Below are 12,889 nucleotides of genomic sequence, written 5' to 3'. Positions count from 1 at the left end.
GTGTTCATTTATATGGATACTTCACTCAAATGGCATCTGATAGTTCTTGGAACTGGCCTATTGCGTATGAAAAGCACAAGAAACGGCTACAATAAACCATTTATTCACCCTTTCTGTGGAGCTGGGCACCTGTTTGGAGGTGCAGCGTGCAAATATCGCCTGGTTTGCACGGAGGATTTGGTTTGTGTCCGAGCTGGTAAACTTTATTGATATTCAAAGTTAGTTTGCTCTAAGTGGTTGCGGCATTGGTCTGCTGCTTGCTCAGAGGGAGAGGAATTCTCAGGTTCTGTGGAAATGATGGGAGCATCTGAAGCTTTTAAAAGAACAACAATAAAAGGAGGATAAAGCACTTGGCTCTTGACTTTGAGTTTAGTCCCCTCGTACCAGTTCATGACTCTGCTGCAGAACAACTGATGGCATTTCAGACACAGAAATGGGCATTCGGTTCTACAATATGATACTCTGATGTTTTTACTCAGGGGATGTGAGTAAAAGGGGATAGATCTTACCTGCCAGTGATCTATTGGTTTTAGTAAAGCAGGATTTTGGGTTTTCTCCTTGTAGTGCTTTTCTGTTTATCATCACTCTCAATTTGTCAAGAGGAAATGAAGGAAACAGAAAATTTGCCAACTTCGATTTGTCAGATTAAATCCTCCGTATCGCAGGCAATATGTATAGGAAATAAATCTCCCCACCCAGGGGCATCCTTATTGATCTTGTACCCACTGCCAGTTTATTTAAGAATGTGTCATTGTCCCTGGGGCAGGTAAGTGCAGATGCAGAGTGTGCACTTTGTCTCTTTTAATTGCTCTTCTAATTGAATGAAAACTATCTTTTATTCCAGGCAATAAATTACTTGCCATGTTTTGTTTTATTATATTATTGCATTGACTGAAAGGAGTCAGGCATGAGGCTTTAGCAAGTGTTAGGCTTTGAGAAATACAAACCAGGCTCTGCTCGGTGGGAATACCCAAAAGTTAAATGTGATTTTGTTCTCAGAGAGGATTTCAGAGCAGTGAAGGTGGGAAGGACACATCGGAAGGGTAAATAGATTTGCTGTCATTGGAGAGTATCAGGAGAACCAGGATGGTGCTGAATAGAAGCAGCTCTGTCACATTAATGATAAATAAACTCTTTTGTATCCCTCTAGCAAGGCAGAAAATGTCACTGCCCTGATAGCATCACACTAAAGAGATAAAAAACAACAAAAAAGAAGAAACGGCTGAGAAATAGGAATTGTGTATCACGGGAAGGAGACATTTGTTCCAGGCAAACCCAAGGCGCTCGGTTCCTTTCTTTAGAACAACCACCACAAATCACACCCACGGTCACAGGATCTTTTGCCGCGTGAAGAGATGAGGAGCGATACCCTGTGCCTTCGGGGGGCAGAGAACACGTGTCGGGGTTGGATTTTTTCATGTAATAGACTTTTACCCGTTTCCTTCCAATATTCAATATGCAGCCGAGTTGAGGACGGGACCATTGCGAATGGTTCGGATTGGTAAGATAACCAGTGCTGTTCAATTACTGCTGCAGGGGTAAGTGGGAGCTAAAGCTGCAAGAAGTGAAGGGACTAGATTGATGCTGGGACTGGAAATGTTTGGGTTTTCTTAAAAAAAAAAAAGATAGTGACACTTCAGTTAAAAATACTATGAAAAAATGTTATGAAATGCTGTACGTCTGTCCCGGAAAATGATGAAAAGACCAGAAATGATGGATGTTGTTTTTTTTCTGAATGCTGGGAATGTTCCCTCAGCTACTATCATATTCAAGGCTCAGCCTCTAGCAAATACAAGTAACTGCAAGGTGATGGAAGTGTGATTTTGTGATTTGTCTTTCTGCTGCCGTGCATAGTGATGAGATTCCAGCTGTAGAGCATGGTTATTTATGGTGAAGGGGAACGAGGGCAAGTGTAAAGAAATAATTATTTTCAGATAATTTTAATTCAATATTAGCCTATTTGATTATAAATGCTTAATACCAGGTTGTGTCTGTAGCTATGTGCTTCTACCACAGAGACTGGAGCCTTAGAGGAAGAAACCAATGGAGCATTTGCGTTCGTAGCTGAAGATACGGGTCCAGAGAAGAGCAACAAGACTGGTGAAGGGTCTTGAACACAAGCCCTATGGGGAGAGGCTGAGGGAGCTGGGCTTGTTTAGTCTGGAGAAGAGGAGGCTTAGAGCTGAGCTCAGCACTCTCTAGAACTACCTGAAGGGCAGTTCTAGCCAGGTGGGGATTGGTCTCTTCTCCCAGGCAGTCAGCAATAGGACAAGGGGCCATGGGCTTCAACTCTGCCAGGGGAAATTGAGGCTGGAGATCAGAAAGCAATTCTTTGCAGAGAGAGTGGTCAGGCATTGGAATGGCTGCCCAGGGAGGTGCTGGACTCACCGGCCCTGGAGGTTTTTAACCTGAGATTGGACATGGCACTTAGTGCCATGATCTAGTAAACGGACTGGAGTTGGACCAAGGGTTGGACTGGATGATCTCTGAGGTCTTCTCCAACCCAGTCGATTCTGTGATATGTCATATATGTCCGCACAGCTTTTGCAAACCTGTGAAAATGATTTTTTTCTGTTTGTCTTGTCCCTCCCTTTGCCATGAGGGCAAATCTCTTTTCTCTCACAAGACAACAGAGCCTGACTGAAGTGTCCAAATAACGAGCTTTGCCAAATACTGCGCGTGGGTAATAGTTCCCGGCTGGTAAAACTGAGATTTGCTTTGTGGTGTTTTCAGCGCTCTGGATTAGAGCGTCGGTTGGCAGTAAATGCCGTTTTACACCAGGTCACATTGGACGGGTCAGCAATTTATTCAGCCTAGTTCATTCAAAGCATTTCAAACCAAACAGACGACTGTTAAACCTTTTTGTGTTTGTAACCGTGTAAAGAATTGAAACAGATTTTCTTGGTACTCTTAGAAATATAAAGCCTTTTTCTCCTTACTCCCTTCCAGAGCTCACGTGCCTCTGCATATATCTTCCAAGTAAATCCTCAAGAAGAAAATGCTGTAAAATACATGTGTAGATACATTCTGTCATGTATTATATAGTAACATTTTCCTAAAAGCCGTCATCAAAAGGCCTCTCATCACCCTTTGGGGGCAAATAGTGAGTTCAGCTGGAAAAGGGTTTTAAAACCAGAGTGTTGCAAACAGCAAACCTTAGTTTGCGAGTGGGATTTGCATCGTCTCTTCTCCATTAGTGGTTGTATCTCAAATAGAAAAATCTTCGTCTATAATTTAGGAAGCAATATTTAAGTAGCCATAGCTTCTGAGTGGAGTGGTCTGAGATTTCAAAGACAAAACAGGGGGAAATGTGCAATTCTTTTAATCTACTGAGAAGTACATCTGCAATCTTGAGATGTTGTGTCAGCTCGCGTAGGGCAAGGCAGAATAATGGGAATTACTGAAATACTTGATCAGTTTTCAGCGACTCAAAGTATGTGCCTTAGCAATGTGGAAGAGTAATGTGGGAGAGGGGGAATTCTGTGCACAAACCATTTTTCACAAGTGTAATTAGTGACACTCTGATTAATTTTCTGTTCAAAGCTACTTATGTTTCACTGCTAGTAATGTTGTATGTGATGTATATATATGTTATATATGCTGATGACACCGAGCTGCAGGTGATGCCATGTCAAGGGGGTATTTGTTATGTCAACTGGATAGTTACTCCTGTAGTAGATTCTGTATTGACTTGTAATCAGAATTTCACTCCCTGCCTCCGGCACATTTGCAATACAAATCTGTCCTTTTAATAAATGTAAGCGTCATGTAGGCCATTGAAAATACAACCTGCAAAAGATTTCTGCTTTTAAAGTTACATTTTTCCATAAGGAGTTTAATTCAGATATGTTTGTTTCTTAATAATGGGACTTACTGGTGCTTCTGGACAAAAGCTTCTCAAGGAGTTCAATATGAAGACAATTTGTTCTTCACAACTGATTTTTAAACTTAATGTGTTAAGCTGGACTCAGCACAGCACACCTGGGAGCTACTGGAGCCAACCCAGTGGCGTTTGCAGCCGTTCCTGGTGCATTCAAGGAGATAATATTGTTTATTATTTCCAGGATTGCGTAGTGACAAAAAGCCGATCGGAACATGAGGCAGAGATGGTATCAGACAAGTACCAGCACTATGAATTTCACACATCAGACCCTGCCGGTATAAACCAGTGGTTGGCTCTGTGTGTGGGTTTCTTCAATTGCACAGCAGATCGGTGTTAAACTGGGATAAGCTGGTGGCAGAAGGGCATCGCTGACCCTTTTCTTGTCACTGGGAAAGTGAAGGCAAAATATTAATAGTCCCTCTAGTGTTGTGTTAGTGTAGAAAATGTAGCGTCTGTGATTTTAGTGAAGCTCTTTGTGATGCAGAACCCGCCACACCTTCTAATTTATCTAATCCCACCGGGCCATTCTGCATTCAAACAGATTTTGGTGCATTTAATATTTGAAGTAGGACCGCGTACAAACACCCTTTTCTCCTAGCAAATCTTTCTGTGCAAATCTTGATTTGACATTTTAATCTGAAAGGGAATGTAATATTTATTTCACAAGTGGAAATCATGTAGGTTCTCATTTCTGTTGTCTAGAATGTGTTATGTTTTATTGTCTAGAATGGTATATGTAACTTTATGGCATATGTAACTGTATATTGGGCAAAGTGTGTGTTAGAAACAGGGTTTCACCTGGAAAAACAGGCATTGAAACCAAAGCATATTTCTGAGGCTGAACTGGCTAAAACCTGCATTTTCTGTTTAATAGCAATTAGTGGATGGTATATAGAAATAGAAGATTTTCTGGAGCGGTGCCGTCATCCCACCGTTGTCATGTTCTAAAACAGGTCTTGCAGACCTTCATTCTTTTGCGACAAGCAGTAGCTTTCCCTTGGAGTCTGGGTTGAACATGAGTCACTTTAGCTTGGCAGGAGTATAAGTCTTTTAAATATTGGCTGTGTTCTGGTGCTAAAACTGTAGAAGGACACTGAAAATGGGAATTTTGCACTGTGCTTTCAGCTGGTTGGGTCCTCTGGCTGATGGAAACTGGGGTCCCGATACCTTGTGTAGAGAGGTAGTTCTGCTTAACTTCTATCCCCCCACTTGGAGTGAGGCTTAACGAGTTAATACTGGTCTGATACACCGAGGTATTTAACCAGATATTCTGTGAAATTCCTATGGTTAGACTCATTTTTACAGAAGTGCTCTAATGAGCTCAAGGAAAGAAGAAACGCTGCTTATTCCTATAATCTCTTTTCTCTAGAGTGCTCTGAAGTTCGTATTTCCAGTCTTGCACAGGTGGGAGAGAGAAATGTAAAACAGTTGCCTATGTGATATATAGAAGCTGTTACAAGCTGAAGTGTAAAACTTTTGGTTGTCCGTAACGTCAAAACAATGCAGTTCTCTGAGGAAATTGTGCACTTGCAGAAGGGAATAGGACCTTTATCTCTCATTAATGGATCTTTAGATAGAACAAGTTGCTTTCCAAAGATGATCAGGGATTCTGAATTTTAAGATCAATGTCAGACTAGTTTCTGCTGAGCAGTTTTGGCTATAAAAGGAATGAGATACAACATCATGTTGTGCAATTTCAATTTGCATTCCACAGATCTTCTCTTTTGTATCAGCTTAAAAACAAACAGCTGCTTTGTCCTTGCAAATCCTCCACTTCAGATTTATCACATTAATCATACGTTAATTTTCTCAGAGTTGTTGCAGTTGTGTGTGTTGTGTATTCAGACACCTCCATGTCTCCCTATTGGTTTGCATCACGGTTTCCCATGCCAGCATCACACCCCAAGCTAAAGACGTTGTTGTTACCAGATCTCCGTGTGTTTTACTTTTATAAGATCTTAGATAAAGAGCTCTATAATTTCTTGTAATTAAGACCAAATTTATTTCCAGGCATGGTTAAGTGCACTGTGGGTGAAGATAAGGAAATGTGCTGTCTTTAAAAATAATGTTGATTTCTGAAATTCTCTTCTGTCGGTGTTCCGAGTTGCAGATGTCTGTCAGCGCAATGGAAACATCTGGTTTGCTGTGCTATTCTGTACTAATGAAAAACCAGAAAATCGAGACTTCAGCTCAGTAGGTCAGAAAAGGTAGAACTTGTATAACGAATAGTTTTCATTTGCAGATCTGTAATAGTATTTATTTTTTGTAAGCCCTTCATAATATTTCCTTTTCCCCCTCTTCTTGTTTAGAGAATGCTCTGCCTTTTTCCCAAAGAAAATGAAGGTTTTTCTCTTGTTCGTTCCATCCATTCATTCACTGCCTGAGTTTTCAGGTAGGGTAAGTGGTGGCGTACAGATCAAATTAAACGGTCTCCAGGGGAGAACGTGAGACGGGCAGCATTTGTCTAAGAAACGGGGACGCCAAGGAGCCGCTTTTGTCCTTTTAGAGAAGTCAAAGTGTCAGTTTGGGCCTTTCTGAGTTGTTGTCACGAACACCTGGTGATGTCAGGTGTTGGCTGGAACTTTTTCAGCCCTTAATATAAATACCTTTCTGCCTATGTATTTCGAACTCTTATGTCCTGAAGTGGTGTTTAACAAGCTTTACATAAGCATTTGCAATTATCTAATAGCACCTGAAAATTGCTTACTAAATGACAGGAGGAAGTTTCATTTGCATTCCGTATCTGATGTTCAATCTGCTAATCCTCCAGAGTCTGCCAGCAAAAACAATGTAGACAGACTTGAATTTTATTAAAATCAGAAATCCAGCACGCTGATTCCTACTCTGCAATCTGAGCCTTCAAACCTTCAGGAATATGTGAATTATTTCAGCCATTGTATTCTTCTTTGTTTTCTTGAAATGTGCTTTGGTTCCAAGTTCTTAGCGGATCACAGATTAACAGCCCATCTCTCCTGGGTGTCCCCCCACCCCAGGGACATGTTTCCATGTTTGCTCTTGTTTATAGGAGTTAATCTTCTGTATTGTGACAGCTCTTTCCTTCATTAATGGGAGTCCCTAATTGGGCGTAATGAAATATTTACTCGCGCTCCTAGATACGAAAGCACAAGTGAAGAGAGACTATGAAGAAAATAAGCATTTTAAAGATTTTTTTATAACATACGGAAGCCTTATTTTTTCTTTTCCTCCAATATTTTCCTATTTTATTTTAGAAGGGCTTGTGGCATAGCTGTGTAACTAACGCCATCACAAATGACATCCATTATTTATTGGCCTGGTTAGCAAACAGGGACACCTTTGACTACAGCAAATTGGGAGGTCAGTTTACTGTGCCTTGCACCAGCTGAAGAGTAGAATTTGTTGGTATTTATATTCTCCACAATTTTCCATTTGGCCTGAGCTTCTCTGGGGAAAGCAGCAGGAACCTGGGGGGGAACCGGAGGGAGCTTGAATTTGTAGAAACCTGGCACAAGTGTAATTGCGCCTTTTATTTGCTGCCCAGGTGCGTCAGATCAAGTGACAGACCAGTCTCCCCATAAAGGCAGATTTTCCTCAACCTGGGAGAAACTGCGGAAAATTGAAGTTAAGGAGAGAAATTTTGCAACTGTTTCAATACCCCGTCTTCCTACAGAGTGAAACGGAAAGAATTAAATGCTGTTGAGCTGCCCGAAATACACTGAAATTTACTGCCTGTTTAAAACCAGGTTGATAATTTAAAAGTAACTCGCCTGTGCTATTCAAAGGGCATAAGTAGGGTTATTTTACAAGGGAGGTAGTTGGGATCAGAAATGTGTGGCTCTGAAAATCGGTGCCTGCTTGAACTGGGGTTCCTCTTGTTTTGAGTCCACACCTTGACTGCAGTTTCTGTATTTTTAAAAGATTTTAAACTGTGGGACCAAACATCTCGTTGTTCTGTGCTCGGGCGCCGGGGGGTGGAAAGAACAACCTGTAAGCACAGGGACAGGAGGGATTTGTCTTGTATGTCAGAAAAGGGGACGTTCCTGAAGCGCCGGCTAATTCAGTGCTGCATAGTTGTGTTTCATACTTTGTGCTTTTGGGGGTATTTGGGTTTGTTAAACCACCATTCTCCTCTGTGTGGGAAATAAAGCTCTCTTAAGTTAGCCTTTCTGCATCTTTAGCTCTTATTGTTTTCTCAGATTGGCGATTTTCATGGAAAGTATAATTTAATAGAAATTATGCTGACGTATTTTGTTATTATATTAACTCTTCAACTGATGTAGAATAATGGTTATGGTATTAATGAAGGCATTTGGTGCACTATGGTGCTTCCTTCTCTTGGTTAGATTATTGAATCCTGATCCAAAATACCTTTAAGCAGACGATGGGGATAGAACAATTTGGCGAATTATCGAATTTCTCAGCTGGAACAGAAATTCTGTTGCCTCTTGACATGGGGATAAAAGGTTATTTTGTGAGCAAAAATTGATTTGAAGAGCCTTAGATAGATGGCAAAAGACAGAGTTTTAAAACACTAACTTAAAATGAAGCCTGTGAAACAAAAGGAACTTGAGGGAGAGATGTTGTCGCCAACATAAACTGGAGAAATTAAGTTGATAGTATGTTGGATTATTCATGAATTGTAGTAGCAGCACCGTCTCCTCTTTTCCCTTTATCCTGTCCTGGATAATGCCACATTCTGCTGATCTATTAGATATTAAAGGGTCATGAAATAGACTTTGGGTGACGTGTCAGAAGATCATCCAGCCATAATGCACAGGTTTGTCTCTCAACAAATGAAAAAACCAAACCAAAACAGAACATTAAAACTAAGTGTACCTTTGAAATGTGCACCTTGCGTATGTGTTAGTGGGACAAGTCAAGCAGGTTACGTATTAATGCTGTGGAACACCACTGTGCAAATGTCGTGTGCTTAATTGTAACTGTGTTTTAAATGTATTTTGGATTTTGCAGTGGTGTTGGGGATTTCGGTGAGGATTGAACTGGGGGGACCTGTTTACTTTGTTGTTTGCTGATAACCTCTAATGTGCAGGCCGAAGGTTGTCTTTGCTCTTTGGTGCTGCCCCGCTGCTGATTCGTGCTTCTATTTTGCTCATAGTATGTGTTGAAAGTTTGGATGACCCTAGAGTACAAAATATATATTCAGCTGGTGTGGCCTGGTCCGGTCTAGATCATTGTCTGAATGATGTTTTTCCTTTGCAAGAGGAGTAATCTCATCCTCATGAAGGACTAAGGAGTCTCCTTGCTTCACTTTTCATCTTTCTTTTGTCTTTTCTGACATTGGGGTATCACGGGGAGGAGGGAATCCATGTATCTGCAGTGGGCTAGCGCTCAACAAGACAGAGCCACATGGGTGGTTCAGGTGTTTCTTTGGGTATTCTGTAATAAAACCCACCACGCTTCTAGGTTTCTGTCTTAATTTTCAATATAAATACACACACACAGTGTTTAAGCTATTTAGTTCCTTTGGGACAGAATTACGATGAGCAGTTGCAGTTTGTTTTCCTCATTTTTTATTGTCTTAACCCTTCTTTAGGTCCTGGGCTGGAGTCAGAAGACATCCGGACCATCCACAGAAAACAGCCACAAGTAGAGGTATGCAGTGGTTTTCTCAGTATCTACTGCAATATATTCGTAAAACTGTGATTTGAAAACCAGAACTTAAGTAAGACGGCTAAACTCAGTGTGTAAAGTTGAACTTTCTGTTGATTGGTTTGTTGGCGAAGCCGTATTTCCAATAATTCCCGTCTGTGGCAGTTGGGGTAAAAACCAGAACAATAAAAGCAACCCCCCCCGAATTCTGGGCTGAGTGCTTGGCCTGGTTCAGGTCCCCCTGCGCAGACGCGTGTCCCTGCTGTGCAGGGTTTTATGAGTTACCGCACTTGGCAGCTCCAAGCGACGTCTCTGGTTCGGCGGCACTTCCCCTCGAGCTCTTTTCTCCTGCTGGGAATTTGCATGGGCCGTGTGCCTCTTAATCTGATTCTGCTTTTTAATATCTGCACTAGGTCTCCAGTGTCACTCCAGTTTGCTCTACATAGCTGTGTGTGTGCATCTGAATATCAAACTGATCAAAAGGTTCGTTGATGAGTTCTTCTTCTCGATGAAGTCTTACCAAAGTACTCAGGGGGGCCCAAATAAATCTGCCGTACCATGCCTAAAACATGTATGTTCTGCTAAAACTGAATCTTCCACTTTGCAGTTCTCCCAAATTTGTGGAACATCACCAGGCGTCTTCCTTAGCATTGCCTTTGTATGCACTTTACAGAGAAATAAATCTAATTTACACTCCTGATGATTAATGCTGTGCCACTGATAAGTGCACTTACAATTCAGATGACGTGGCTTATCTGAAGTCACTAGATACACGTAGATCTGTATCAGATAAGGAATTGGTTTTGGGTTCTAGGCTGTTTGTCTGCGTTTTACTTTCTTTAATGTTGTTGCAATCCTGTCTGTTTCCAGTAGGATACAAAGGAGCTCTGTTCTGGTGGTGATTTTTTTGGAATGCTTACAAGGAATCTGTAAGATTGACATTGCTTAGAAGGACACATAGATTAAAGAAAGAAAATGAACTTTTTTACATTTGTGGCAATGTAAGCACTTTGTAGAGGACCTTGGCCAGCAGAAGGCAGCAACTACTCAGCTTTGCGTTGTTCATCATTTCACGCTCACTTGCATTAACCATCCTCACAGCGTAGAGCTACCGACTGAATTGTCAAGTTCCTGAAGTCGTTCCTAGGAAATTTATTGTTCTCCACGCTCGGTTCTTTATGATTCCCCCAAAATAACGTATTCCCTTTCTTTCCTAGGCCTGGGAGTTCTGCTTTTCATGCCCAACAATACTCAGCATGTTGTTGTTCCATCACATGCTGGCTGGAGCTTTTCTTCCGTTCTTCGTGCTTTCAGGAAATTGGGTTTCAGCTGAGAACATCAACTTTTACAATGTGAGACCCCCACTGGACCGTAAGTAGACGCTTATACATTTTTTGTGTGTTCAGTTGTTGCTTAATAATTGGTGGATTGCCATATTCATTCAATCTCTTCTTTGTCTCTTTCAAACATGAAGGAAAAAGAGTTTAAAATGAAACTTTTCCTTTTCAACCTGCATTAGTTTAGTTTATTCCTGAGATTTGATGAGTTGGCTGAATGAAAGCAAACGATTGCACGCATTGCTGAGTTAAAGAGTGCACGAGGGCAACAGTTTTCACATTTTAAATGCTTTTATTATACTTTTCTGTCTCTGAAACGTCTCCCCACAGAGCACATTATGCAGTGGATTTCTCATAATACAGAAGGGATGTTTTTGTCTTTTATCTTGTGGGCGTTTTTGTAAGGGAAAGAATAGGTGTGCTGTATGCAATTAATTCAAACTGAAGGTAATTAAAAACCTTGTGAGACCTGTGAAGCCAGTTGTCACTAATAGCATCATTTTTTTGCCTCTCATCTCGCATCACAAGTGTTCTATCCCTTCATTTAAGGGCAGAAGATTTTCATGATATGTATCATGAGAACAGTCGAGACAACCAGATATCATAGGAATGTATGTGCATCTAGGGAACCGTGCAGCTTAAAATCATTTAGATACTTATATAATGTAAATAAGATTTTGAAATAATTCCCTCGAACCCTTTGTCAAGATCTGAAGCTGGTTTTGAAGATGTATTTTTTTTTTTCATCAAAGGAATCAAAAGCCATTTGAATGTAGATTGTGTTTGTGTATCTGTACATGCGGATGTACTATCGTGTGTGCATATATATATATATATAAGCTGTTCTTTCTTTCCTGTTTTTCACACCACTGCTTGAATGGCATTTTGGGCTGTGAGAGAATGAAAACAGGAGGAGGTGGTTTAAAGTTCAGGCACAGCAAAACCAGTTAAAAATGTAAAAGCTTCCAACAAAACTTGTTTCATAGGTTTTATTTGTCAAATGGTGATGTGTCATTGAAAATGTGTCAAAGTGTGTCATATATTTAGTAAGTATATGTGTCTACAAGTACTTATAGTATTATTTTGAATATTTTTTTTCTTAATATTTGCAAACTTACTATATTTTCCTACTTTTAAAGCCACTCCATTTCCAAACAGTTTCAAGTGCTTTACCTGCGATAATGCGGTGGACAATTACAACTGTAACAGATGGGCTGAAGACAGGTGGTGTCCTGAGAGTAAGTGCCTCTGTCCTGAGGAGATTCTTCATGACGGTTGAATTTGCTGCTCCCTGACTCAGCCATCGTGTGGAAATCTCACTGAATAGGATTCACATGCCAACACAGGGGTGCCCTCGCTTGCCTTATTTGTAATACTGAGTCATATGATTTCTGCTGAGGGGAATATTTTGGCCGTTTCAGTGTGGAAAGCAGCAGTGAAAAATTATTTATATATATGTATGTAGAAAACATTTAATATAACATATAATAATATATTCTTAACATAGAAAGCAATATATTAACAGTATAATAAATGATTATGTGTGTATATATAGATAACGCTGTGCTTCCTAGGAATTAATTTTAAAGATGTTGTTTAAAATAAGTGAAGAATTTCTTTTGTAGCCTTATCTCCTTCCTTTGGGATACCATCCCCAGCTCTCATGGTCGCTAAGTTATAGACTTGCCTGTGAGCAGCAAGACCTGAGTGATTAGCCATCATATTGGATGACAGAATGATAGATAGATAGATAGATAGATGATAGATAGATAGATAGATAGATGATAGATGGATAGATAGATACATAAGAATGGAAATATGTTTCCTCATTTATCTTCGCAGCGATATTCACAGTAATAGTGGGAAAGGGGAAGAAATGCATTGGAGGAATGAGGAAACATCTGAAACAAAGAAATCAAGAATGTGCTGCAAAAAAGAGCAGAGAATGGAAGATAAATGTTGATTATAGTGCTATTAAGTAGTTGAAGTGATAGCAACCTTATTGGAGGTTTGAAGAATCAGTTAAGCTTCACATTTCATCACTAATTAATTTATCACTAAATGGTATTTTGATCAAGTT

The 12,889-nt window shown here is 40.4% G+C and overlaps 1 protein-coding gene across 6 annotated transcripts in view; it reads left to right on the top strand.

The window, feature by feature from the left end:
• LYPD6B (LY6/PLAUR domain containing 6B) overlaps positions 1-12,889 on the top strand; it is a 47,095-nt gene that overhangs the window by 29,289 nt on the left and 4,917 nt on the right. For 3 of the 6 annotated variants that reach the window (XM_065070230.1, XM_005499106.3, XM_065070232.1), the window contains exons 2-4: positions 9,417-9,475; positions 10,690-10,843; positions 11,949-12,047. In XM_065070230.1, coding sequence (XP_064926302.1) covers positions 10,729-10,843; positions 11,949-12,047 — 214 coding nt within the window. In that variant the 5' untranslated portion in view covers positions 9,417-9,475; positions 10,690-10,728. Of the gene's footprint in view, positions 1-9,416; positions 9,476-9,885; positions 10,044-10,689; positions 10,844-11,948; positions 12,048-12,889 lie in introns of all 6 variants that reach the window. The other 3 variants (XM_065070231.1, XM_021297791.2, XM_065070229.1) reach the window with 2 other exon arrangements.

The sequence above is a fragment of the Columba livia genome, chromosome 7, assembly GCF_036013475.1.
Source record: "Columba livia isolate bColLiv1 breed racing homer chromosome 7, bColLiv1.pat.W.v2, whole genome shotgun sequence".
Classification (NCBI taxonomy): Eukaryota; Metazoa; Chordata; class Aves; order Columbiformes; family Columbidae; genus Columba; species Columba livia.
Note: the sequence above shows the minus strand (reverse complement) of the source record. Positions and strands in the feature narration are given on the sequence as shown.